Genomic DNA, 27,603 nt, shown 5'->3' on the forward strand with positions numbered 1-27,603 from the left:
TGCAAGGCAGCAGCAGTAAACCTCTCAGGCTACTCTCGCACCATATACATGCCCCAAGGGCAAATTGTTTTTGAACAGCAGCACAGGAGAACCAATTTTTTGCTGCCGTCTGTGCATGTAAACCATGCATTTTCAGAACGGCTTTAAAAGAAACCTAGAGATAAATCTGGTCCAAAGAGCGTGTTATGTTACTCGTTGGAGGCAGCACCTCACCACCTGCAGCCCCAGCACAACCCAAACCTGGTGACAAAACCCCACTACCGATGCCTGGCTGAATTTCCAAACGGGGTTTCACTGAAAAAAAAAAAGGAAAAAAAAAATCCCTCGCTCATTCTGTGAGCTGGAAAAAGACACAGATCTTAATAATTCAATCTAAGTGTTTACACAAAGAGCACTGTGGGTACGCTGCCCTCCCCTGTCATTAGCGGAGATGAATGCACCCCCTTGTGCGCGCTGCTCCCGCAATGACATCACGCTCCCGCCTGCCTCGCTTTTCGCCAGGGCACTCTAGGCTAATGTAATCATACGATTACATAATTAACCCAGCTGTCTCATTAAGAAAATCAACTGGAATTCAGGGCATAATTAGTCATACAGCAATTAGCATGCTGATGAGCGACTGATGAAAAGCTGTCTAGATACGGAGTATGCTGGGACCACCCTCGTTTATCGGGGATAGAAGGGGGGGGGGGGGCAGAGCCCGGCTCAAGCCCCCCGAGAGCCACGGGGCCGGGCCGGGTCCCCTCGGCCAGCAGAGGCCTGCGCAGCCCCGGCCTGGCGTGGCCTCGGCACCGGGCACCTCGCGGCCCCTCCCGGGCGGGCCCCTCACGGCACCTCCCGGCCCCTCACGGCCCGGCCCGGCCCCGCGGGGAGCGAGCGGCAATGCCCGGCCTGGAGCTCGGAGCCGGGAAGCGCAGCGCTGCCCTCAGAAGGCTCCGGGTTGGGCCGGGGAAACTAACCAAAAAAAAAAAAAAAATTTTAAATAAATAAAATAAAAAGGCGCCGTTTCTTTTCACGCTTCTGAGGGAAATGCTCTTCCCGTGCTGCGGTGCGAGGCGCTGCTGGCGGGCTCATCTCAGTTTATTCATAAAAGGGGAAAGGGCACCTAATACTTTGGCCAGTGTCTTAAAATGGAGCTCCTGAGAAGGCTTTTCCAAAACAAAGGGCTTCTCCTAAATCCCCTCCTCCCTTTTCATGACAGGCCCGTAGCGCTGGAAACGCGTGGAAAGCAAGTTATGAAACAGTGCCAGGACTACAGGGGCAATTAATATTTTATATCACGGGGAATGTGTTTCCTAAGGTTGGGGTCTAAAAATAATGCACCGAAGGCACAGCAATTGTTTCGAAAAGACTGTTTGTGTTGCCTAAACCATGCTGTAAGCAAACCGAGCTTAGCGATCGCTCACAAGAAACACCCACGCAAAATGATAAGGGAGAGGGAAAAAATAAAAATAAAAATAATAAAATAATAATAATAATAATAAACCCCACCCTCCTGAGCATGACTTCGTTACCGTAGGCTGTTAACTTTTTGGAAAAAAGTTCAGCTCAGCCATGTCACAGCCAAGTGAATGAAGCTTTTGCCCCTGGCTGCACCATGCAGTGAGCGGTTCTCCGGGCACACAGCGCCTGCTTCGCAGGCAGCTCCATCAGCTTGTGATGCACTAAGTGCCTCCTTGGGAGGCTGCATATCTGAAAATAACCTGAAAATGTGTTTTAGAAAAAATAATAATTACATTGTAGCTTTTGAATATTCAAACACCTCACAGCATACTTAATTAATTCATTAATTATTCCCCAGAAATTTCAGGGGTAAATTGAAATAGCCTAGAGAGACTGAGACAAAGATTTCACGGAATAAATGATAACTTTCCTCCTGTTCCCCCATGACTCTGGTAGCCCAGGGACAGAAGAGTTATAGCCGTAATTCCGTTTGAAACAAAGCTCATCATCTCTCCAACTCCTCACTTCATAAAAAACATGAAAAGGTTCTCCCTTCCATCAGGAATTAAACACATTTTCTTACTCCCCCATCCCACAGGACTGGGATCTCTCTCTTCCTTTTATTTTTTCCATTTTTCAAAATGTTCCCCTCACCTTCCTGGCATCGGAGCATTTTGTAAGGGCCGTGCCAGGGAATTCAAAGCACCCACAAGAGGGTGAGGGACCCTCATCTTCCATACCAGAAAGAAAGCAGAATGCCACATTCTGCTGCCCTCCAAAAGCACTAAAGCAGCAAAGCAATTCTGAAGCGACCCCTCTGAGCAGGGACGGGAAGCTGCAGCATAACGGCGGCTTTGCTCCCCATTAATCACCATAAGCTGTCAGTGGCAGCACCCTGCAATGCTCACAGGGTTAAGTGAAATGATGTGAGATGGGATATGGCCACTTCGACCACAAGCACATGGATGCCTGTGCCGGAATGTGGCTCTTAGACCTTGTAGGGTGTTACGTGAAAACATCCTTTATTTATCTACCAATCGGCTACTTGCTGAAAAGATGCTTTGGCCCTGCACCACATTATGAGATGCATCTCTACCCTAGTATCCAAAAAAGTCAAGCAAGACAATGTTGATGATTGATTCCTTCATGAATTGTGTTGCAGTTCCCTTTACCTTCAAAGGAGTAACCAAAATTAATCCTCAGAGAAGTTTTTAATATTAAAGTGGGCATGCATAATAGGTGATACAGTATTTTATGGCACTGTAATACGCCAGCTAAAAAAGGACCTAGTGAGTTATAAGAGAAACCCCTGCAACTGAAAATGCTCCAATTTGAACATGAATATTCTAGTAATGGCTGAAGACATTGGAATTTACTGCTTGCACACTGAGCTCAATGTAAAGCAAAGGACAGTTACAGACAATCATTCACATGCTAAAAGTTTTATTTCTCCTATTTTGAGATTATAAAAAGAAAAGAGAACCCTCCACTGTATTTGAAAGCATTTCTGCCACAATCATCCCTTCTTTCTCCTGAACACTGCTGAATGTAGTTAGCCCTAAACCCTCAGCAGGCTGGGGTTTATTCCAATTCCAGTTCACATTCCTGCAACTGACAAAGGGAAGTGCAGTATATCCCATCCCACATGCATCACATACTGCCTCTTCTTCCCTGAATATGCAACGCTGCTCCAGTCACCGGGGTTAGGGTCGCTCTAAGCCCAGTTCCTAAAGCAAGAGCTTCAAAAGAGTGCTGCAGTTGGCACCTCCAGGTGAACGTGCCCAAGGCAGCAGGGCTGTCTGCTCTATACTGCACATTCTTCCTGCATCTACTCACTGCATCCTTCCCTTATCTGAACCTCCCCTCTTCCTTCCGTGCCTCCAGCCTACCAACTAAAATAGGGCTTGACAAGCACACAATAAATTTTTTAAAGTGTGTGCTTTAGGGATATTTCTTCCTTCGAATATTTATTCCAGCTTTTACAAAGGAATTTATCCAATTATTAATTCAACATGAAAAACGGAAGAAAAAATGTGATCAGACAAGCCCAATTTGAAGCCACATATTCAGGTAACAAAGCTATTTTTAGTTATTGTGACATCCATTTCAAAACGTAAGGATAAAGTGAATGAGAACTAAAAGACTAGCGTTGGCCAGGACTTTGCGCCTCATCTGAAAATAACTATGTAACACTAACAGTATGCCCTACCAGCGTGCACTCAGCCAGCACAGATCCAAAATTGTATTTCATGCTGTATTTCCGAGAGGCACGGCACAGAATTCAGACCCCGGAGGGAAGGAGGCTGAAGTGATTACGAGCTACTTCCACATTCCTCGGCGCTGGGCTGCCCGAAGGCTGGAGCAGCATCCCAGGCGAGCCAGACCCTTCTGAAAAATGCACAGTAGCAGTGGCTGACCCCACCGAAACGCCGCTCCAGACCTCCGCTCTGCAGCCTGGGCTATAAACCATCCCTCTCACCCCCATCCCTCTCACCCCAGCTCAGGCATTTCTTTGTGCAGAACAGTTTGCAGAAAAATCACCGGTGCCTACGTTCCCTGATTTGCTATTGTAGAGACTTCTCTTCCAGCCAGAACTGGGGCATTTTAAGTATGTTTACACAAGTCCCTTTTTTTTTTTTTTTTTTTTTTAACCTGGCCTGAATGTGGTGGTGAAGCTTCAAAGACTGTGCCTTCAGATGGGATACAGTCACAAGCTAAATCACTACCTGCAGCCCCATGGGTTCACTGCTTTTCGCTCTTTCAAGTATTAACTACGTTCAATTTTCTGCTTAATTTTATTCGATTTTCAAGTGTGTTTAAAATGATACCCCACTGCTCTCTTTGAGGGGGTGTATGCACTGCTTCTGTTGTCCGTGAGTAAGTTCATTTTGCTTCCTTTCCTCCTAGGAGTACTCACTGTCATACTGATTTGTTTTCCCTCTAATGTTGAGAAAAGGCACTGGTTATGAATATTCATTTCCATTGCAAAGTTAGGGACAGCAGAAATATAAGCCCTTTCATTTTACACTTCTACCTCCAATTTGATTTACGTATATTTTATTCAAGAAGGGGGGACTATTTTGGCACCTATTACTGTTTATCAAACATGGAACTGCTTAAAATTTTTCACACCGTACGTAACAATAGGAAACATTCCTCAGAAACTTATCTGTGCTGATCAGCCTCAATACACCACAAACTCGGGGTGTAACAACCCAATCATGTTCTCTAGACAGAGTTTTGCAAAACAACTACCAATTAGCCCAATTGAAAGTACTCTGATAATTAACTTTTTCATACCATGTTTTCAGTGCTCTAGTTCAGGATGTGCTGAACATGATCCCTCAGAGCAGCCTCTTTTCCTTCTCACCTCTTTGCACTCAGCCATCGCTCCTGTGCAGACACCAGGGCCGTGTGTGTGTGCTTGTGCTGAGATTTAAGCACGTCATGCAGCTTTCTGCTCACCTGGGTACGTAACAGTCTGTACAGACTTCCTTCTATCGGCTGGCATTAACCTTTATGCCTTCTGCTTAACATTATGTTCTGCAGAACAACCCAAACGAGTCTCGTAATGTACACAAACACAACAACTTCATACACATTTATCACCTCCAGCAGAAGCAAAAGATAACTTTTCTGAAAAAAATCTAACCTGTTTTTTTTTTTTTTTCTTATGTCACTTTTGACACAGAGCACTGATCAAGCGTTAACCACTTTTTAAATGGAAGTCTTTTCGTAGCCCAGGCAGCAATACAAGTCTGGAGAGTGTTGCTAAACTGTAAATAATCAGAGGGAAATGGAGCGATGTAAGCACTACATCTCACAGTGCCGATAGCCTGTGCTCCTTGGGAAAGGAATGAAGCTTTCTTTATGGGCAAGAAACAGATTTCTGCCTGTAGAAGTAATTCCCTAACACATATTTTAATTGATTACTTCTTTTAAAGACGTTTGTGTTTCCGCAGCTAAATATTCCCTTGGAAAAGCTAGCCCTGTGCAAGGCAGGGCAGAACTGTGACTGCGAGCAGCACCGCTACGCGTCCGATGGGTGTGCGGAAAACTCTCACAAGGCGCCCGTCCCTCCTTCCCCTCCCTCTGCAAGGTCCAGCCCCTGGGGCCGGGCACACAATTTATGACGGTAAGAACAAGGGAAAGACAAAATTTCCACTTCAGCCATCTTTCAGTTACTGCTTTTAATTGTTTTGACAGGGCACACTAGAAGAATTGTGTGTTTCTTCTTTTTACCCTCTCTGTTATTTTATGCTTCCCTTAGATAGGGGCTCCTCTGAACTAAAAAATACATCATGCACATTAAATTGCACGTCTGACCACAACAGAGATGTGAAGTCTCCAGTAAAAACACAAGCACGTCCCCTTTCACACTGTAAGAGTCATTCAGTTCCTTCTTGGTGAGATCCAGGTTAAGCAGAAATACACACACACCGGTTGTGACTCAACCCACAACAGCTGCGCAGTCCCCACCAAACTGAGAGCAACTTTTTGTTAACCTACCCTCATTCTCAAAACGTGTATGCTGACAAGCCTCCACGCAGTTTCTTACTCTGTTGGTGCTGGGCACAGCCGTGCTGGAGGCAGGAAGGCGGCAGGGAGGAAGGAGCCCAGCTTAGGGCTGAGCCTCGGTGGAGGAGCACAGGCTGCTGGCTGGGACCCGAGCCCAGCAGCGATGGCTCGAGTTTCCCCTGAGTCCAGGGAGCCCCAGGAGGAGGCAAACTGACAGGTACTCCTCCCTGCTAGCAAGTTTTTAGCGGTACTGCAAAGTACGCACCAACACTTGTTAGAGGAAATGAGCGCTGGCACCCAAATTTGGTTAAATCGATGTCACAGCAAGATAGAAAATTTTGTTTCAAGACAGAAGTTGTTTCTTTTTGCCTACGCAGCAGCCATTTGTAACAGGAGTAATGCTGAAAACCGAGAAAATGAAAGTGTGGCACTGTGCAGTAATTGCACAGTAATAACGAGACAGCGTAAAGTGAAATTCTGTGCAGTTTATGCAGATATCATCATCTGGCGTTCACGCCGGTCTCTCTTTTAACCTTTACTTGAAAATCACAGCAAAGTTTTGTTTAACAAAAAAAGATTAAACTTCTCAAGCATTGAACACAGTTCCTTTTTAAGAGAAAAATATTTAATTTTTAATGTTGTTCAAGCTCAATATTTTTCAGTTAAAAAGAGAATTATGTACATACTGCAACTGCTCCTCCACACACTTACAAAATAGGGCTCTGATTTCACTTGAAGTGTTTGCAAGATTAAGACCCTGAAAGCCAAGGGTGATAGCATAATGCACTTATTTTAAAAAATTAGAGAGAAAGAAATCTTGTACAGATGGGAGAAAGCTTCCTTAAAATACAAACCGAACCTCCCTTTACCTCAAAATAAATACATTCACATTATTTTTAAAGGTAAGTTGTGACAACCTTGTTGATTAGTGCAATTCATGTGGCAGCATTCACTTTTCTCTAGCTCTGTACTGCATACTGAAAATAAGGCAATTAAATGAGAAAATTAATTCCATTAATTAAAAATGTTCAGTCTCCAGCAAGACAGAATGATCGGAGTGAGAATTACAACCGTATAACTGCACATAAACCAAAGTGTTTTCCGTGATACGTACTTTCCTTTCAGAAGGATGTATTTTGCAGAACACACTGATGATAATGCTATTTTAACAGTGATATAAACTGGGGAGAGATCTGAAAAGGTCTATTTTATCTCTTAAAGAGAAAACCACTTGATGTATACAAGAAAATTCACAAAATACCAGCCTTCCCACAAATTCTTCACTGGAGAGCCTGAGTGAAAACTCTGGTCAAGTCAGGAAAGAAAATCATTAAGCTTAGCTGAATCCACAAAGCACCGTAGCCAGGGTTTCAATACAGATCATTTTATACTAAAATTAAAATAGAAGTCCTTTTTAATTATATAAAGTGTGCACATTATTACCGAAGAGAGGAATACATGCTTTCCTCAAGAACCATAAAATCGGCTGCTGGGAATTAGACTTCAGCTGCAATTATTATATGGTCCTATAAAGGATATTGAACGTCTGATAAAATTGCACCCTTGTCATGTAACAGTGATGCTTAATGCTAAATAACCACTCTGCAGCATTCCAGTCATAGCTTTCTCAAAACATCATAGCTCCCTTCTTGCACTGAAAAGAAAACATCGCAGGATTTCAGAGCTAAAAGCGTACCTAAATATTTGAAATACCAAATGGACAGGTCAAAAGATATGTAAGCCACAGAGAGGCAGAACAGCACGTGTGATAAATTAATACTGGTGGCTCCTATAAAGGAAAGCCCACCATGAAGATACACCGAATGTAGAAGACTATATATAATGAAAGCACAAAGCCACCACCACACGCACTGTGAGTGCATATGGCCAAGCCCCGCCACGCCGTGACAAACACCAGTGCGATCCATCCCTAATGGTGATTTTCCTTTCTGTTACGTTCCTTGTTGTAAACTGCGAGTACTGGCTACCCTGCATGCAGCTACGGAGACTGGCCGGACTTCTGGAGAATCTGGAATTTGCTTTTAACAGCACTGGCATGCTCTTCGTGTGCCTCTGAGGCCTGCAGCCCTGACGTGGGACTCAGACCTGTAGATATTTCTAATCCCACAGACACCATTGCACTCACAACCTAGCCAGGCTGAACGTTTTACATGGAGTCAGAATCTCAAAGAAATATTTCTCTGACACTTAACATAAGGCACACACAGGGGAAGGCTGGACAAGGGAGAGATTGTGACTGTGGACAAAGGGGTGCAAATTTTGCTCTTGCAAATTAAGGAGAAAATTCTCTTACAAAGGCGCCTCTCACGATTCAGATCCTACAGCATGGGATGTATGTCCTGCCTTCCCCACCATGCTTTACTCTTGACTTTGCTATTCAAATCTCAGCACCTGTGATGACACAAGGCTTCAGAAAAAAAGCCTCTGCATGAGAGCATCCACAGAGACCCATGCAGTTCTGGTTTGACGCTACCACTCTCAGAGCACTAGACGTCAAACTGACCCGCCTCCCAAGCTATGGCAGGAAACAAAAAAGCATCCTGGGTGGGTTTAGATGGAGATGGAAAGGCTACAGCTCCTTTCTGCAGCACTACGTGGTGGGTTGGCAGGCTGTGGGTCTGCTGGGGGTGCTTTCATGGAGGAGTTTCCTACACAAAGCCCATCCTGTGCCCTGCTGCACACCTCGACATAAGCCGTCCGATGCATGGAGCTGCTCCGAGATGTCAGCCACCTCCTGTGGCACAGGCAGATGTGCAAGTGGAGCTATTCACCTAAGAATGGTTACAATGAGCAGGAAACAAGTCGATGAAAACTCCAGGCCATGGCCAAATAACTGAAAAATCAACATTGCTGGGGCAACTGTGGTTGAGGACAAGCACTGTAAGCCTCTGCATCGCTTCATGTACACCACACATAGCACAGCAGGTACTGGCCACTGGGCAAAAGCAGGAAAAATACATACATTAGTGCTGACTAGCTTCTGAAAAACACTGACCTTTTAACCACTTAAGCTGTAAACAAAACATTAAAAAATTCATTTTGGTTTGAAGTGTGCATGAAGTACGTTCCTTAAAAGGTAAAGACCAGTGTGTGCTTCGCAATGAGAACTTAAAAGCCCTTAGATGTATTGTTTGTACCTCAAAACCTCTTTGAGATAAGTATATTGAATATAACACACAGAGAGAGATATATAATGTCCACATTTATGAAAGTACAGAATCATACACAGACTCTGCCATATGCCAACAGCTCAGCCCAGGCAGGATTTAGACCCGAGGACCTGGACTCATAACTCCCTCTCATCTTTGACAGACAGCAACATCTCTAACATTGGGGAAAACTAACAAACAAAAAAAAATCAACTCCCAAAGAATGCAAAAAGAAATGATACGGAAACTTGTGCTGACAAACATAAAGCAAAGTTGAAAATACACACAGGAAAAGCCTTTGCATAAAATTTATGATCACGCTTAGGCTGAACAGAATTGAAATTTGGTAGTGATTTACTTTTCAGTATCCAAAGTGTTTCTTCTCTTCACAAATGAATAGGAGCAAAGCAACTGGCCTTTGCAAGCAACTATTCAGGCTTTTTTTTTTTTCCTTCTTCAAAGGATGAGGAATTTTCTCTGTCCTTCAGGGTACAAGCATCGCCTCACCCTGATGAAGTTTCAAGATGTATCTATTTTGTTAGAGTGGACTCTCTAATAAATAAATTACTCAGAATCACACAATACTGTATTAATATTAATCGATTCATACAAACATTAAAATGTAAAGTCAATGAACAGTTTTAAGAAGTCATGAAGCGTGCCTTAGCTATAGTTTCTTCCATTAGAAATAATATTAGAGCATATTGGTTTCAGAATAAAAGCATTACTCATATTTAACTTAGCAAAGGTAGAAAAATGCCAAGCAGCATTCACACCAAAATAAACCACGAGAATATCAGAATACATAAATAATTTGCTTACCTGGAACATCAATTAATCTCTTATAAACATTCAAGAAGGCTGCCTCTGCTTCTTTGCTTCTTTTACCCAATGCGTCAATCTAAAGGGGTGATGAGAAAAGAAGGCTTTAGATTTATTCCAATACAACTCCTGTAGTCAGAGCTATAAAAATAAATGGAAATATTTCATATAAAATTAGTTAATACATAAAGAGGGAACTTAAGTCTCCTGTGTACAGCTCCTATAGAAGCAGCCTTATAAGAGTATTTCTGGTAAGTCTGTACTTAATGTAATTTAAAGTCCTGTTTCAGCACAATAGGAAGCATTGATATTTTTATGAACACTATTGCCTATTATCATTCGTTATTTTAAATCTTAAAAAAAAAAAAAGAAAAAAAAAAGAAAGCCAGGCACTTGGCAGACAGGCATTCTTCTCAAAAACTTTTCTTTTACCACTTACTAAGATCTAACACAACAAATGGGAACCGCATGTACTTCGGACATCACGCTCTGCCTTTATTGTAGGAAACATATTTTTCTGTTATTTCCACTAAGCCTGTGAGAAGATGAAAAGCTGTACTTTTGGGTACCCTCTGATACTTAATACTAAATCTCTGAATCTTCTACATGCAAATGCATTTTCTGCTAAAGCTTAAAGCACAGACCGTGAAGGCTGTGCTGCCTTGCACTGCTGAGCTGGAGACGGGCTGCTCTGACTAGTTTCTGTTCTTGTTTTGTATTAATACATACAGCACTAATCTGAGAAGCTGCCTGCCCAGGTGAGGGAAAATACTGCCTCCCACAAGCTATTATTTTCTCTAAATCTGTATTTTCCTCTAAAAATTTCATTTTAAAAGGAAAGGCAGCTTTATAGCTCTGAGAATAATTCCACAGCAACTTTTTTTTTTTTTTTTTTTTGGCAAGAGTGTTTTCCTAACGTACTGGAAAACAGAGGATTTACGATTACTAAATATTGACAAAAACCACACAAACCCACCCAGGACTCAGCCCATTGAATTACTATGCCAAAGCAGAAAGGGACAGAAAGGGAAGCAGGAAAGCCTGGCAGAGCTCTCCAGCAGTTTACCGAAATCAGGAAACTAAAAGCATGCAGATTATCGTTCCCATGTTTTAATAAAAAGCAAGGAAGGATCTGAAGAACTACAGATACAAAGGCCTGATACCAATTCTTCTGTGTATTTGAAAAGCAGTTAATATTATGAAACCATTTAAAGGTGCGTACGTCAACATGTACTAAAAAAGGAAGGTCCTGTCTGAAAAACGTCCTTGAATTCTTTAACCACTTTATTGATTCGGTAGATAAGGCAGGAACAATGGGGAGAGTTTACTGTATCTGCATTTCAGGAAAGTATCTGATATTTTATTATACAGGAGGGAGGGCTGCAGGGAGGGAAGGCAGGCTGCAGCCCGACCTGCCGCGCCGGCTCGCGGGGAGCTCTGGCGCAGGAAGCACAGGGTGCCAGGGCAAGGAAACGGCGCGGGGAGGAGGAGAGATAAGCGCAGGGCGCTGCTGGGTCAGCCCGGTGCTGTGGCTGTTTGCCTGCTGCCAGAGCGCCTTGGGAAGGGAAGGATCCGGGGGGAGCAGCCTGCAACACGGCTGATGGAAGTCATGGAGGAGATGGGTGTGAAGAAGCGCGCAGGAGCAGCACCTGCACGGGGCTTACGTTCAGTCTTGTGGCTCTACGTGGCTGGCGGAGACCGGCATGGAGGGGATCAAGGCCAGAAAGCTGAAGTACGAGGCCAATTGTAAAATTACACAGAAGCACAACACACAATGTATAAACTGAGGAAACGCTTGAGGAGAGGGGTCAAGGAGAAAAGTAAGGACGGCAAAGGCATCTGCACAGCGTTTGGCAGCCCCAACGAAATCTGGAGAGAGATGGTGAGAGGTGGTGAAGGGACGAGTTACTTCAGCATGAGCCAAGGCTGTAGTAGGAGAAGCAAACCGAATTCCTTCTTCACTTACAGCCCCCAAAGGCTGGATTCATTTAGGCAATTTAACTGAGGTGTACCATGACTGAACCATGACCTATTCTTATAAATTTAAAAATAAAGTACTGGGGAGATGACAAGCAAGCAGCATAGGCCAAAATGATGTGGATCTGGAGAGCAGACCCCGGGTCCCAGGACACACTGGCCGTGCTCTTTGTCAGAGTGCACCACGAAAGCACCGGGAAGGCGCCGGGACCTCAGCCGCCGTGTGATGCGACGTGCTGGACAGCGAGGGATTGATGGTTGTGAATAACGCGTTTATTAATCGGAATTCAAGCAATCACAGATGGACCGATGCTCATTAGGGAACGAGAACAGAAGTAACTCGGAACATTTTCACACAAAGAGTATTTGAAATTAGAATGTGGAACAAACTGCCAGAGCCAGAGAAGCACCGGGTAGTGCAAACCATGCTCGAGAGTATCAGCCACCGCGAGCGAGCGGGCGAGAAAGGAGGGGGCAGCCATCAGAAAGGCTTCTGCAGTTGAGATATTTCATGGGTACATGAAGACAGACTTTGAAGGCCAAAGCACACCATATGTTAGACTTCTGGACTTCAGCGTTCCCACGTACAATTTTCTCTCGCTGCTGCTCAGCACAGTACAGCCAAATTTAAATTACTATTATTAAAGACGATTAGCATCACAGAACTCATTCTTTACTGTATTTTGAAAAATTCATTTGCCCCTTCTAGGAAAAACAAGGCTTTTAAAATAAACGCATTTCTATTTCTGTGAAATAACTGAATGGATTTGTTTTCCTATTACAGCTTCTTACATTTTAATAAAGGGCATTAGTACTTATGTTCTCCCTAAATATTACAAGAAGTATGGTTTATTCACCACTCGCCAGTTATATAGTGATTGAAGTATAAAACAGAATTGAAACACCGTATTCCAAGGACATCAGAGACGCTCTGATGGCAGCAGTTTGTAAATCACCAGAACTTTCACATCTTTTTTTTTTCCTCCCAAAATTCAGAGCCTGAACTCCAAACAATCCTACCAAGCAGAAAGATTTTTTTTATGTTTAAGTAGTTAAAAAAAATCAATCAAGCTGCCTGGGTTAAAATTCTGTTAAAAATGAGCTCTGCAGCTATTCTGTATCTTAAAATATAGTTTTAACCAAAGCACCATGATGACTTTAACTAGAATAAAAAAGAATTAAGTATGCCAGTTTCCAGCTGTGTAAGGGGAAATATGGGATGAGAAGGTCATCAAAACAGCAAGATATAAATAAAGTCCAGAGACAAAGGAAACAGAGCGCTGAAATGACATGGAAATAAGCATTTGGGATTTCACTGAAAATTTTTCAAATCAAAGTAAAATTGGTTCAGGAGCCAACAAGGATCAGCTGCAATCAGATCACACTAAAACAGTCAGTGAATATATTATAAAACTCTTGCTGAACATTTTTATTTGACTCTAAAAACTTGAGGGACCCAGAAAGAAGTCAACTTATAATCACACTAGGGTAGTCTTGACACGAGCTTAGCTCCACATCTTAATTTATCTAAACCAGGCCCCATTATGTCTTCTCATACCAGAAAGAAACAACAGTGACCTCTGTATTCCCCACCACCCCCATAAACATATGTTCACTTTTAAGTTTTGGCATACTATTTGTCTTGATAATACCATTGGAGCTACACTGAGATAACAGAAATGAGACACGAGGAATCCTCCCTCCTTCGCACACCCTTCATCTTCACAATCTCAGCAGAGCAGCAAGACGCTCGTTTGAGAGCCGCCCTCCCTTCATCCACCTTATTTTTCCAGGTCAAGTGCTTTCATGAGTTGTTGCCCTAAGTACCGAGTCGTTCCCCGAGGCTAAAAGACACCTTCCCCTCCAAAACCATCTCTCTCCAGCTTGTCTGCTCCTTGCTCTGCTCCCATTTTCCACGGGCAGAACAGCAGCAGGCTGCCCAGCACTGCTGCCATGCTGCTTTGATAGCACGGACAGACGATTTCAGGGGGGCTTGGTCAGTCTCTTATCAGCTACACCTGGCTAAAATCTAATCATCATCAATGAAATCAGCAGTTTTGTCTCCACATTTAGGTAAGCACCATAAATCTGGCCGCGTATGTCAGGGAAGATGCCGAATGCAGTTTCATATGAACATTAACTCCCTCTGTTTTAGCTCCGTACAGACAAATTCAAAAAGATGAAAGCAAAACCCGTGGCTTTATTTTGGAATCTGTCACGCTTTGTGCGCCAAGAAATTTCAACGTTAATTAAAGTCTGATGCCTACTGCACCACAGATCACCTGGGCTCAGCAGGCAGATCCGCAGAAGCTGCACGGTTCCTGCTCTGCCACCGCAGCCAGGCAGGCTGAGCGGCTGTGTTCAGAGTGAAAGCAAAGCAGGGAGGTCAAACTCTTTGCTAGGAAGCTGGAGCTGCCAGGTGCCAACGTGTTCTGCATCGACACTTCAATTCTCCCAACTCACGGGTACCAGGACGTTAACACGTTTGCAGACACTGCGACCAGCACATGGCCACGATGAGTTCCTTCTACCTGGCTCATTCTGCATTGCTGGGGTTTTGTTTTCATTTTGGTTTTATACAGCTCAACATGCCAACAACTGCTCAGTGAAGGATCACGTGGTTTTGGTGTTGGTGTGGCATTACCTAAGAATTAGTGATTTCCTTGAAGCACAATTAACTTGTACACACATACCACAAGTCTCAAACACAAGCATTCACACATGGATTTTGTAGTCCTGACTCTTCTATTTACCAGCATTGCTCTTCAGTTGCAATCCTCACTCTCACTAATGACCTCAACAAGAAGGATGCTAACTTGTACTGTCCTGCACCCAATCTGGAACCAACTTACCAAGAAAAAATAAACCATTTAAACAGGAATTTATATTGCCGTTCCAATTTTAAACTAAATAGATGCCTGAACGAGAGACACGCAGCCCCCTCTGCACACAGAGCTCCCCTACACATCTTTCCTTGTATTGTTTTGCATTGCCAAGCTTTTTCATTTGTCTTCAATTTCTTTGAGCTACCTAAGTGCCATTAAGAATTGTAAGAAACATATTAAACAAAGGGAAAAGCATGATAACAACTCATTAACGTAACATTATTTTAAGCCATATTCTTGAATAGCTGCCTTGGAATCAAGTGGTGGATATAGCAAGCATTATTAGCGCTACACAATGACATAATTCTTTCTTTTAAGCCATTACAATAGAGCTTAGCTGCTCTCTCACATAAAACAGTACATCAGCTGCTAAGGTGGTGCACCGTAACAGCTCTACAACACACTGCGTGCGTATTGGGGAGCACGCGGTGTATATCTGCAGTTGGCTTGATTTCCCTTTCTTTGTACCAACAGGTATCTACACAGAAAACTAGTAAAAATAGAGCCCAGTTAGAGTTTTTGCAGCTGACAGAAGAAAAATTAGAAATACGTTTTTTTTTCTTCTCTGCTACAATTAAAAGATTTCTGAAGCAAAATTAAAAAGAAATGATTCCTGTGCAGCTGCTTAAAGCATATGGCATGTGTTTTAGCTGTGCTATAAATTCTTTAAGGAAAGTAGGACCTTACAGCGGCTACAATTCCAATCTGTTTAACAAAGCTGTGGGTGCCGTGCACAGCTACGCTACCTGGGAAGAGCAAGGGACAAGCACGGCACCTCGCCAGCTGGTTGGTTTAACCTCAAGTTAACAAGAGAGCTTCAAGAGGGACTGAAATCCTTCAACTTTTCAATCCTACTTCCCTCTACTGTGAAACAGCTGCAACCTTGAACCCTTGAAACCTTTTCTTCCTTTTGTGCCCAGATAAATCCTGATTTTCCCAGACAAACAACGCTGCCATCCCCTGAGGAAAGCTCAGCTCCCTCATTCTCACAGGACAGCTTCTTGCTGCTATTCCAGTCTTTGATCTTCCTTCCCAGTAAAACAGCCCAGCCCAACATGTGCCTCAAGACATTGACAGCAGAATGACAGCTTTGTTTAAATAGCTTTTACTATTTGCCACCCTGCCTTCAGATCACTGCAGTGGTGGGTCTGCTACGATTGCTGAACCTCTCCTGGATCCTTCTGTAACCTGCATGTCTTCCTCCACACTTCTCCGGGCGTTTCTGAGCAGCGTTTCTCAGTTTATGCTCTCACTCTGCTCCTCATCCATCTCTAGGGCAAGCACCAAATGGAGCAGCCCGGCTCCCTCCTCCTGCCTCGGGCCACCAGCTCTCGCTCCTCTTGCATCAGATCCAGCGATCACAGTCTTGTAGCATGATTCAGCTCACTGACTCGATGAAAAACTAAGCAACGAAGGAGAGAAAGAATTTATTTTCCACCGTGTCGGCGAGCTGAACTGACTCATCCTGTGCATTTGCTAGACTCAGCACAAGCAGGAGGTGGGCACCCCGGGCTGGGGCGAGGACACTTGCCTGCGGCAACCCCGTGCTGCCATGGGCTGGTACAGCACGGAACCACAATGTGAAAACGTGGGTGGCAAAAGGAGGGTCAAAGTGCTGGAAAAAAAAGCCAAACATGTCAGGAAGCAAGGAGGAAAAAAAGCCACTTTGCAGGTGAATGTGACAGAAGCTCAATTCTTCCAAGGCGAGGCAATAAAGCAGCTGTAATTACCAGCTGTGTGCTGCACTCCCCAGGGACACCCAGCACCTCCAGCGCTGGCAGTCGGCAGCTCCATGGGATGTGTCCTCTGAGGACAGTGGCTGTGTCCAGGGCACCCTGGGGGTGCTGAGCTGCTGCTGAGGGCACCAGAGCTGTGCTCTTGTCTGGGTCTCAGCTGGGGAGCAATGGGAGGGGAAGGGGTGCCAGCACCACACAACCTCCAGCCAGGGACACTGGCTTCCTTACAGCCCGCACACCTTAAGAACACCCTTCTAGCAAAGGGATCAACATTATTTGCTGCATGCTGCTAACCTGGGAGATGTAAGAACTTGCTGTGTTTGATCCTCACTGTTGTGCACAAGCACGGGGTGGGATGGAGGACATCTGCTCCTGAGGAGCTCACGGGCAAGCTTGGCACACAATGCAGCAGAAGGGGGACAGGGCAGGAAGGAGAGAAAGCGGTGACAGCCCGTGCCATCCCCCTTCACCTCCAGCCTCCCGGCAGGAAAGCAAGTGGCTGCTTTCATCTGCCCATCAGCCTCTCCTCCTTCCTCTACAATAAGCAGTGGTCTAGACCCCACAATCGCTTTTCTCCCTTGAAATGACCCAAGCTTTTCTTCATGTATTTTAAAAAATAGGGCAGAGGAATCCTTGCAGCCACGAGCTCATTAACTGCCTTTGTGCAAATCTACCTGTGCATAAATACCAAAATGCAATCTTTTGCTCATATTTTATACTGAGCTGCCCTCTTACAAATCACTGCTGCTTTATTACAGCAAGGCAAAAACAGACACTGGCCTGTATTAAGCCTTGTAGTAATTCTGCAATAAATACAGGAATAATTCTGTATTTGGAGAAGCAGGGACTGGATTATGATGACACTCAGCAGAATACCGCGCCCTGCACAGCGCTCCCATCCCCATTCCTTCCAGCACACTTCAAACTCTTTTTTTTTTTCTTTTTTTTTTTTTTTTTTTAAGGATGAGAAGATACTTCTGACACTGCGAACTGAAACAGTGCTGCCTATCTGAATTTTGCATAAATAGTTTCCCACCACTGTTAGCATTTCACCCAAATGCGTGGCAGCGGCATAGCGGGCCTTAATATAGACAGCCCACCAGCTGCCAACAGGAATTTCAGCACGTTGTCACTTACATAAAAATAAGAGGATTTGGGTTGATCCCCCCCCCAGGTTACCCCTGTAGTGATGGCTGTTTCTGTACGACTTGCCTGCACACCAGACGGGATGGAGATGAACCTGCAAGAGCCTCGGAAAGGTGCCTGGTGCTGGTATGTGTTTGGCTGGCATACCTTAGCTTTGGGACTTCATCTGTTATCCCAATAGCTGAATTTCTGCAGTTTGAGAATTGCTGCAGTTCTGCCCCTTGGTCTGGAGTTAAAATGTCTCTTCCCTCAGGGAGATTTCTGACCCTTGCGGCAGCAGGCACCCTCCACGCTCACCAGGGAGACTGCATCTGCCTTGGAGATGCTCAACTACGTATATTTAAATCACCTTCCTGTTGTTTAAACTGCAATCAAGCCAAACATATATAAATAAATAAGCATTTGCACACATGTGTAAACAGAGATGAAATGCTGCCGAGCTGCTGATACCCCAAAAAGCACACCGGGCACGCCTGCGCCCTCCCCAACAGCACCGACACGAAGGCACAGTCCCCGTGCTCCCCTTATACAAAGGAAATTACCCACCACCCCCGCCCTGCGGAGTGGATGCTGAAAGACAACAATTACCCACCAAAAAGACCAGATTTACTCCATTTTGTTACATGGAGTGGTTTAATGGGACTTTCATTGAAGAGTGGCGAGGCTCCGGGCCGGGCTCGGCTTGATGCGAGCTCTGAATTTTGATGTATGCTGTTGACTTCCACAACACAGAGCAATTTGTAATAGCTTTGCCACGCTGTTGTTTTCAAAGCTCCTGCTACATCACAAGCATTTATTTCTGACCACAAAATTACATTTATTCAACAGAAAGCAGCTCAGGGTCTTTAAGAGGTTAACTTCTGGAGTGCTTGGCTGCTCTCCAGCCTCTGTACTCGAATCAGCGCTAACGCAACAGCACACAACAGCACCCAGGCTAGCCGTGATTAATAGAGTGCTGAATACGCTGCTTTCCACATACACACACTTTTCATTCCCTTGCTTCCATAGATCATGGACTTATCCTCAAAATATCTGACTGAAATTGAATTTGGCTTCTCTCTCAACCGTTCATTTCCTATGTTATGCAAGGTTATATCCTTTTCTGCATGAGCAGAACCAAACCAGCTGCAGCTTTTGAGAAGAAAATGTGTTTTCAATTATGAAGCTGGCCTGAATATTGAACCACAGTTCTACTGCTACTCTAATTGAGCCATCATGGAGTGAACCTACAGGAAAGAAATTGTATTAATTAGGTTTGTAAATTTAACATAAGGAAATTAAAAGGGGGAGAGGGGGGCATCAGGGTATCAGCTCAGGAATAACTCCTTCCAAAATGCAGAAGGAAAGCGTGTCCAAAGTTCTTCAGGCACACACACGCATTATTAAAGCCCTCCTTCAAAGGCATGATTAGTAGTTCCAGCACACCAAACAGATTTTCAGCTTCTGTTGCCTGCATATGGAAAATTATTAAATTACTCTGCTGACCAAATTAATAGTTTAAAGAGCAATTCAGCTAAGTGGGGAGCCAGAGTGGTCTCATCAGAACGGGAGCACTCTTAAAAGTACTTGCTTTGTGAGAAGAAAATGAGAAATGGATTTCACAGAAACGAAGCCTAGCGTGTTGTTTCGGAGTATGTGCCTTAAAGGGTTCTCCAAATGAGGGATTACTGCATTACTGTTGGACAGTACTGCTATGCCACATGAAAAGAATGCTAATGACCTCAGGAAATCCTTTCCCAGCCTTAAAATATCTATTTGATGACTTCACAAATACGGATTCAGACATTAGATTTCCATACCACAGCTTCAGCCTTGTGAATTAACATAGCCCAAGAACATAAAGTTTTATTTTTAAGATTTCTCATACAAATGCCCAACGGCTCACGTAAACGTGATAATGCACAATGACCCAGTGGGTTTGAGCACAGCTTACTGAGGTGGTTGCTTGCCAACTTGGAAACGATAGATAATGATTTTATGATTGAATGATAAAGCTCTTAAGCCCTTCTGATTCTGTCCTGCATTTAGCCCAGCATACTGTGAGCAAACCATTAATAAGATGCATCCTTGGGTTAATGATAAGCAAACAAAAAATGAGATTCAAGACAGAAATGTTAGGAATTTTACACCTCAAGTTAGTGAGTTCTAACCGTCTTGCTCCCAAATAAGCTATTTATACCCTCTATGCCTTAAACCTTGCAGGAAAGTTAGAAAAGCTACCCACAGAAATCAAAAGGACAACGTTATCAGCTTTCTATCAGACATAATAGTCTATTCGTTAAAAAAAAAAAAAAAGCATTCAATTTCCATTAAAATCCTAAACAAGGACAAAGTACTACATTGAAATTATCAATGATGAATTAGTAGGGTTTCACATTGCACTAGGAATGCAATTTTAAATTTGTAGCACATTAAAATTCATTTCATAATGCTTTACTTTAACTGTCATCATAAAAAACCCACACTTACTTAAAGCACCAACATCCGTACCTCCCAAAAAACTTATTTCCAAAAACTAATGGAAACTGCAGATTTGATAAGTGGAACAGTTTCATTTGCAATTTCTTTTGATTGAGATAAATATCCCCGGAATATGGAATCTTACGGTTTTTGTTTGTTTTGTTTTTTACCTGTGAACATACTATACAAAGGGAGTACACAGAGTGGGGCATGAGGTATCAATATCCGTGTTCAAGCTGAGAAGAGAATTTGGCTGAAGTGATCAGTGTATTTATTTTAAAAAGTGAACTAGCCACAGGTTTACAAGCAGATGTCCCATAAAGCATGCTTGGGAGGATATTTAAATATGCAAGCTTAAGTTAACCTCTCTCCAAGTCACGTCGGGCTTGCTGAGGGTACAGTTCAAGGACAGTTTAAGTCAACCTACACTGGCACGGCTGCACTCCTCCTGCCCTTGGCTTTGCTCTTCTTGCCTCTCCCCTGGCCAGCAGGAGCCTCAGTGAGCTGGGTCAGTGACCAACCTGGCAGAAAACTAAGCCGGCAAAAAAGAGGGGAAAAAAAAGAAAACTTTGTGCTCTCCACAGGATCATATGAGTAGAAGCGTGAAGGGAAGGCAGGAGGTGGGGAGGCAGCTCAGAGGTAGGCAGGAAGACAGCGATAGCCATGTAAAGCTGCCTAAATACCTCTGTTTGTTAGGGAACTGCGCCTTCTGATCGTCTGGCCTTCCCTAGTGCCCTGAGCCCATGGAAGGAGTCATCCTGTGGGGGATCTGCAAAGGCCTGCTTCCCTTCTGGGGCAGCACGATAACTTCATATTGCTCTGACATGCCAAAACACCTACTTAGTTCTGTCAGTAGGGAGCAAGACAAGGGTGCAACAGCAGTATGGGGTGCAGATAGAAGCAAGGGGCAAAAATGCAGTGGAGACCACATGGTTGACGGAGAAGCTGCATCATGCAAGCACATATTTTCCTAGCTTCTGTACAAGAAAAAAATGATGAGAAGGTGGTGCCCTGAAGTTTTATAGAACATCCACAATGCCTACAGGGCTGTGAACCAGAGCACTCCAATAATATTCTTTACCTGCTGCTCCAGGACACTTCCTCTCCAGCAGAAGGCATCTATTCTCACTACTCTTCCTTTCACCTCTCTTTATTTTAAATACTTATGGTTTTGTTGTTGTCATTGTTTTTTTGTATACTTCACTGGGGCTGCAACTTGTGAAGTGTCTGTAGCAGAAGCAGGGAACCTCTTACCAGCAGATCACTCCCTGTTTCAACTTCTTCCTCCCTGCAGATGTCCTCGAGCACTTGTGCTGTGACACCAAGACCTGCCCCAGCTACATGGCTTGCAGAGCCATCTCGGGAGAGTAAGACGAGGCAACTCCAGTGGGTTTAGAATGAAGAAAAGCCTCTATACACTGAAGGCAATTTGCTCTTGACCTACCTGGAGCATTCATCTCATGATCTTTCAGAAAGCCAGTCTTAACAACGAACAGAGGCCAAATCTATACACTGAACAATAAATTATAACTCAACAGAACAGGCTAATATTCTCAGTATTCTGATCCTTAGCATAATTACCGGTACCCTTAGCATTTTGATTCTGATATGGGAATGGCAGGGAAGGTTCAGAATAGACATTAGGAAACATTTCTTTGCTGTGAGGGTGCTCAGACACTGGAGTAGGCTTCCCAGAGAGGTGGTTGATGCCCCATGCCTGTCCGTTCAGAAGACATTTGGACAATGCCTCAATAATATGCTTTAACTTTTGATTAGCGCTGAGGAGGTCAGGCAGTTGGACTCAATGAACTTTGAAGGTCCCTTCCAACTGAACTACTCTGTTCTATCCTATTTGTCTCCAAAACAAGGTACAGTAATTAAATCTATAATGAAATACCACAACTGACAGTTAGCTGTTCTGCATTTATGTGCTCAATCACAATTAATTCAGTTCTTTTAGGTTTCTAAAACCCTGTCTAGACTACAGAAACTGGAATCACTGCCTAAGGAGATTCAGCAGCACAATCTTGTGACATATTCGTGCTTCGCTTAAGAGGAAATTTCTACCAACAAATTTTACCCTTGTAATTTATGAGATTGAATTTATACCAACATAAACTTCACTTTTACATTGGTGAAGCAGATCTGCACAAGAGGAGTGTGCGTGAACCACACCAAGGTGATAGTGAAGTGTCTCCAACGGGCAAGATCTGATGGGATAATATGCCTTCACTAAGCAGAATTTTGATTTATGTTTCTTGCTTCATCTTCAGACATTCCCTTCATTATAGAACAGCACTGAAAGCGTACATACACTTCAGTCAGTGCTTTGCAAACTTGAAACTAAAGTGGAAAGGTTTTAAGAGCACTGCAATTCACTTGGAACAATTTTAAAGTGTAAATTTCTATTGGCAAATGGACTCACACAAGTCATTCTTTGTTCTCACAAATTGCTATTAGATATATCAAGGACAAAGTTCTCCTGTTTATTTATTTATTTCTAGCAGTATGTGGGAAATTGGATAGTAAACTAAAAAATACCACGCTGCTTTTAAGATGAAAAATTATTGTCTATTTGAGATACGTATTTAGGAGGAAGTACAAGTAATCAGAAAGACAACCCTCATTACAGATAATAGGAGTTGTGCACTTAAATCCCTGGGCAGACTTCTGAAAACATGCTCCTGAATTTCCCTGTGCTCTGATGGGAACTGTAACAGTATAAGACCAGCTCATAACTTACTGTAGACTGAGAAATTAAGAAGTTTTGCTGCTGGAACACAGCTGACCTTAGAAGTAGGGCTCTGCAATGTAAAAGTGTAAGCTAAAACCTAAACCTACCCCCCCACACCCACAGAACTCATCTTTGTTAAGAGAAAAATAATTTGCAAATTTCATCCGTGGCTTTTTCCTAGAGGCAATACAACAGCTCCCAGCTGGCCCTCGCTCATGTGATGTGAGTACCTCAGTGCTGTCCACAATCCTGCCATTGGCCCAGCTGCCATTTCCTATAGAAATTCTTCAAAACAACAACAGTTGGCTTTTAAACTTGTGATCACTCTAATCACATGTTTCTCGGTGGAGCAGTGTGAAGACAAACCAAAGAAAGAGCCAGCCCCAGAGCTGTGAACACTTTCTGTTGGTTTTCCAACAAACACCTGCTAACTTAAGGTTTTCCAACAAGTCCTCTAGAATACAGTCTTTTACAGATTAAGGGTTTACAGTACAACTATTTTAACATCTTCCTGTTTTTGTATACACGCATTACATTGCATTCATTAAGCATTTGAACTGCCGAGTCACTGAGGCATACCAAGTTAGTGTGTGCCACCTGAGTCACAGCAACAGCAAGTTTACGCTCAGGTATGCCAAATGCAAAGTGATTTGGCTAGCTGAGCTTGTCCAGCACAAACACAGCATATCACAAATACATCCAGCATATGGCCGAATGCAGAAAGGCCGAACCCCTGCAATGCTCCCTGCTCACAGGTTCCATCTCCACCCAGCCACACTGGGAGACTGCGGGCACGCTGCTCACATGAAGCAAGATCAAAAGCATCAAGAGAAGCTGAAGCTCTTACCTCTCCTTGGAAACTCTTCAGTAATGGAGCTACCTGTTTGCGAAGGTCCTAGAAGACAGAAGCAAAATGTTTCATTAGAAAGTGTGAAAGGCTGTGTCGTCGTCAAGTTCTTCCCAACCCTGTTTTCAGATCTGAAGTACTGCATAAGACTCGGCTGCATCTTATGGGAGCTCTGCTTTAAGTAAATGTAAATCCAGAATTCCTTTTGAACAAGTCTGAATTTCCAGTTTGACATACACCTGTACCTGTTGCAAATAGAATTAATTAACAAAACTGAAAACTGTAGTGATGGTAGGTAGGCACGAAACGCCTTCAGCTCCTAATTCAGCTGAAACACTAATACGATTAGAAGTAAATGCCTCTATCTTCCCAAACAGCAGCTACACCTCTGAACTTATGCTGAAGAAATTTCCACAAATGGAAGCCAGGCATAAAGGAAGATGACTCTGGACCATCAGTCCAGCTAAGAGTTTTGTCATTTTGTAAAAAGACTATTTTATTTATTATTTTCTGATGAGTGCTATGACTTCAGTCACTGAGGAACTGGAGACAGCCATACTGAAGATGGGAGCATTATCTGTTGGTTTCTTTATAACTAAAAATTTCTTTTTCCAGAATTACAGCACACTTCACTCTACTAAATTCATCAAAATATTGTCCACTGAACCACCCTAATAGTTCATAGCGTAGTTTGACTTACCAACCGAGGTAGTTTAGGACAATGGTATATATCTATCTTCTATAAAATTCTCAGTGGCTCTGCTTTTAAACCAATGTAGGCCTAATTAACTTACAAATTCCCAGCTGGGACTTAGAAACCCCAGATGGGGCTGGATTTCCCAGCCTTGGAGGGTTTAGAGGCCCAGCTGCCCAGGGCTGTGCCCTGCCAAGGGCCAGGTGAGAGCAGGGGCCTCCGGCCCAGCCCCGTGATGCCCCAAGAACACAACCGGGCAGTCACGAGCTGCTGATGTAGCCGTGAAACCTTCCTTGCTTCCCATAGCCCTGTAGCTACACTGAAGCTCACGCAATAGGGTCATAAAGACATCTTTGAAGTATTTTCTCTCTGTATTAAAAGTGCCGATTGAAGCCTTGGGCATTTCAGAAAAGAGGGTCAGCACAGAAAGTTGGGAAATTCTTCCAGGGCAACGACATGCGTGCTTTTACGTCCTGAGTCACGCAACAGTTTGGGCATTAAACCACACACCAAAATACCCTCATAGCCCTGGGTTTAATCTGTTTTGCTGAAGGAAAAAAAAAGGCTTTTGAGTGAGTTTTGTAATTTTAATGACAGGTCACAGAGGGAGCTGGAGAATCGGGAGTTCTCCCTGAGAAATGGCTCCGGGGGCCAAATGCCAATGGAACTATCAAAGAGAAATGATCAGCCAAATTACACTTCTTCCACGGTTCCTGCACACCGTACGGCTAATCCCCACCACGATGAGGGTAATGTCACAGCTTTATAAGCTCATTCTTCCGTACCAAACCAAACAATGCCGCTCTTCTTAGTCCGAGTCACCTAAACGTTTCCTGATCTTTTCTGTCGCCTATTTTTGGACAGAAAAAGGGTAGATAATGTCCTTGTGTACCATGACTGTAGATAAATTATGCGTCTACCAGAGCAAGCTGGCAGGTTGAGCAGCTTTTCCCACTTCCTGGCTACGCTGGGAGCCCAGAAGGCTTTGCACATTTTATAGCGTATTTTCCTCATAACATGATGATGATGACATTGAAGAAAAAAACAAAAACATCAATGGCAAAATAAATGCCTGCATTCAGGGCCAAAATCTGGCGTGCCAGGCTTTAATGCCCAGTGAAATTGTAAACTGAGACCTAAGACTTACAATCAGGACACTGGCATCCTTTTAAACTTCATAAAATCAGGGAAAATTACACCATTCAGGCAAAGCAACATTTCATGAAATAAAAAACTCAGTTCATTGGAAATCATCGGGTTTAAGGCTCCCGGTTCCTCGTATCGCCTCTGAATTTACTGACTGGTTTGGCGCCAGCCAGCAAACTGATGTCAAAGCTGAAAGCAGAAATATAGGAGACCTAATTCAACACCAGCCCCAAGCCTCGTGCTTGCACAGCTCGTAAGCGTTGAACGTTATCCCCACTGCCTCAGCATCAGAAATCACCTGAGATACTTTCACAGATGACACAGTGCTGCAGTGACATTCAGGAAAACAAACCACGGCTGGTTGTGGAGGCAGAAGATGTAAGCACTGCTCCTCTGTGTGCATGGTGAGCCCTAGCAGAGCCTGCTATCGAACTGTGTGTCTTGTGTCTGACATGCACTAACTTCTGAACGTGCAGAACTTTTTATTTCATGATCATAAACCATGTCCGGACTTTGCCGTCCTATTCACTTCTGATAACGAGCGATGTTGTTGTTCGTTGGCTATGGAGGACAGAACAGAGAGAGAAGCAGGAAAAGGAGGGGAAATATGAGGAGCATCTCAAAGCCAAAGAAACAGCTGGCCAAGCTGATAAAAGGGGGGAAAAGCCATCAAGAACAAAATCTGATTCCCAAACATCCTTCACTTAGCAAATTCAGGATGCTAAACGCTCATCTCAGCAATCAAAACATTACTGAGCAAAATTCATGCCATAATGGCAAAACATTATGCTTGGAAACGTAGGCATAATGGGAAAACGGCTTATGCTATGGAAAACGTAGGCAGCAGCTTCTGTTGTTGGTAAAACTGTTTTAAAAACATTTCGTGACAGAGGCGAAGGCAGCTCCAAGTGATTCAGTCTCGCAGGCAAGCAATCGCTTGTACAGCAGGAATCAATCCTGGGCAGTGGTGGGACACGCTGATCAGTACAGCACACGTTAACAGCACAAAATGCTTTCACAACTCGAAATCTTAGCAATAACTTGAGATCTGCTGCAGCTGAACAATGCAGAGAGAACATCCCCTCTCCATTATCTGCCCCGAGCAGACAGGCTAAGGGAAGGAACCAGAAGGAATTTGCTCCAGTGTTTTAAATGCAACCAAACGTGCCATGCAGGCAAGCGGGTAAATGGCAGGCAGTGTAACAAAGGGAGGACACCCCTTCCTCACACCAGTTTTGGTTTTCTCCTTATCCTCCCCATTCCGCCCCCTCCCCCCCTCGAAAATGCTTTCAGGCTACTTCTGTAATTCCTTCCTTGGCTAACCAGCATCAAAACTTTCAACAGTTCACAACAAAAAGGAAGTGAAAATAAACACACAGAAGTCGGGATTACATATGCCTCAAGTCACCAGCTAAAGCTCTGCCGGTGAGATTTATTTTTGGCAGTTTGGAAAAATTCCTCATCAGACTTTGTCTCAGAAGCCTGCATTAACATCAAATAGAATTTTTACCTTCTTTGCACTAAACTGAACAGAAAGAAGGACATTTGGTTTGGACCCGGGGGAATGTGCAGCATTGGTTAGCAAGGACACTGTATGATTTATTATCTGTTTAAAGTGTGGTGGCCTTTACTGCCTGGGTTTTGATCAAAACAGGAAAAGCAACCAACTCCTGCACTCGCGTACAGCTAGCAAATCACTGCGATCAAGCAGAACAGCTAAAAAGAGTACATGCAATTGAACATTAAAACAAATGACAATTTATCAGTGCAAATGCATTGAAATATTCGAGCACTCCTATAAAATCACATTATTAGCCTATTTTTCCATGCCATCTAAACGTGCTCCGTCTCTCTCTGGATGATTTATCGGGATGGAGCAGTTTTCTGAAAAAGGCTCTATCACAGCCAAACTCAATAGCTGAAGTAGAGACTATGAATTAGGATGCTGTATCATTATCTGAATCAAATCTGATAGCTGAAAGCTAATATAGCATTTTCCTCTTTACAGGAGTATAAACAACTAGT

General features: G+C 43.7%; 1 protein-coding gene across 12 annotated transcripts in view; it reads right to left on the reverse strand.

Moving 5' to 3' along the window:
* Positions 1-27,603, reverse strand: part of CUX1 (cut like homeobox 1) — a 267,949-nt gene that overhangs the window by 138,155 nt on the left and 102,191 nt on the right. For all 12 annotated transcript variants that reach the window (XM_038165931.2, XM_038165921.2, XM_038165927.2 and 9 more), the window contains exons 3-4: positions 23,739-23,786; positions 9,954-10,032 (exon numbers count right to left, since the gene is read on the reverse strand). In XM_038165931.2, coding sequence (XP_038021859.1) covers positions 9,954-10,032; positions 23,739-23,786 — 127 coding nt within the window. The remainder of the gene's footprint in view (positions 1-9,953; positions 10,033-23,738; positions 23,787-27,603) is intronic.

Source organism: Anas platyrhynchos, chromosome 20 (genome assembly GCF_047663525.1).
Source record: "Anas platyrhynchos isolate ZD024472 breed Pekin duck chromosome 20, IASCAAS_PekinDuck_T2T, whole genome shotgun sequence".
Taxonomy (NCBI): Eukaryota; Metazoa; Chordata; class Aves; order Anseriformes; family Anatidae; genus Anas; species Anas platyrhynchos.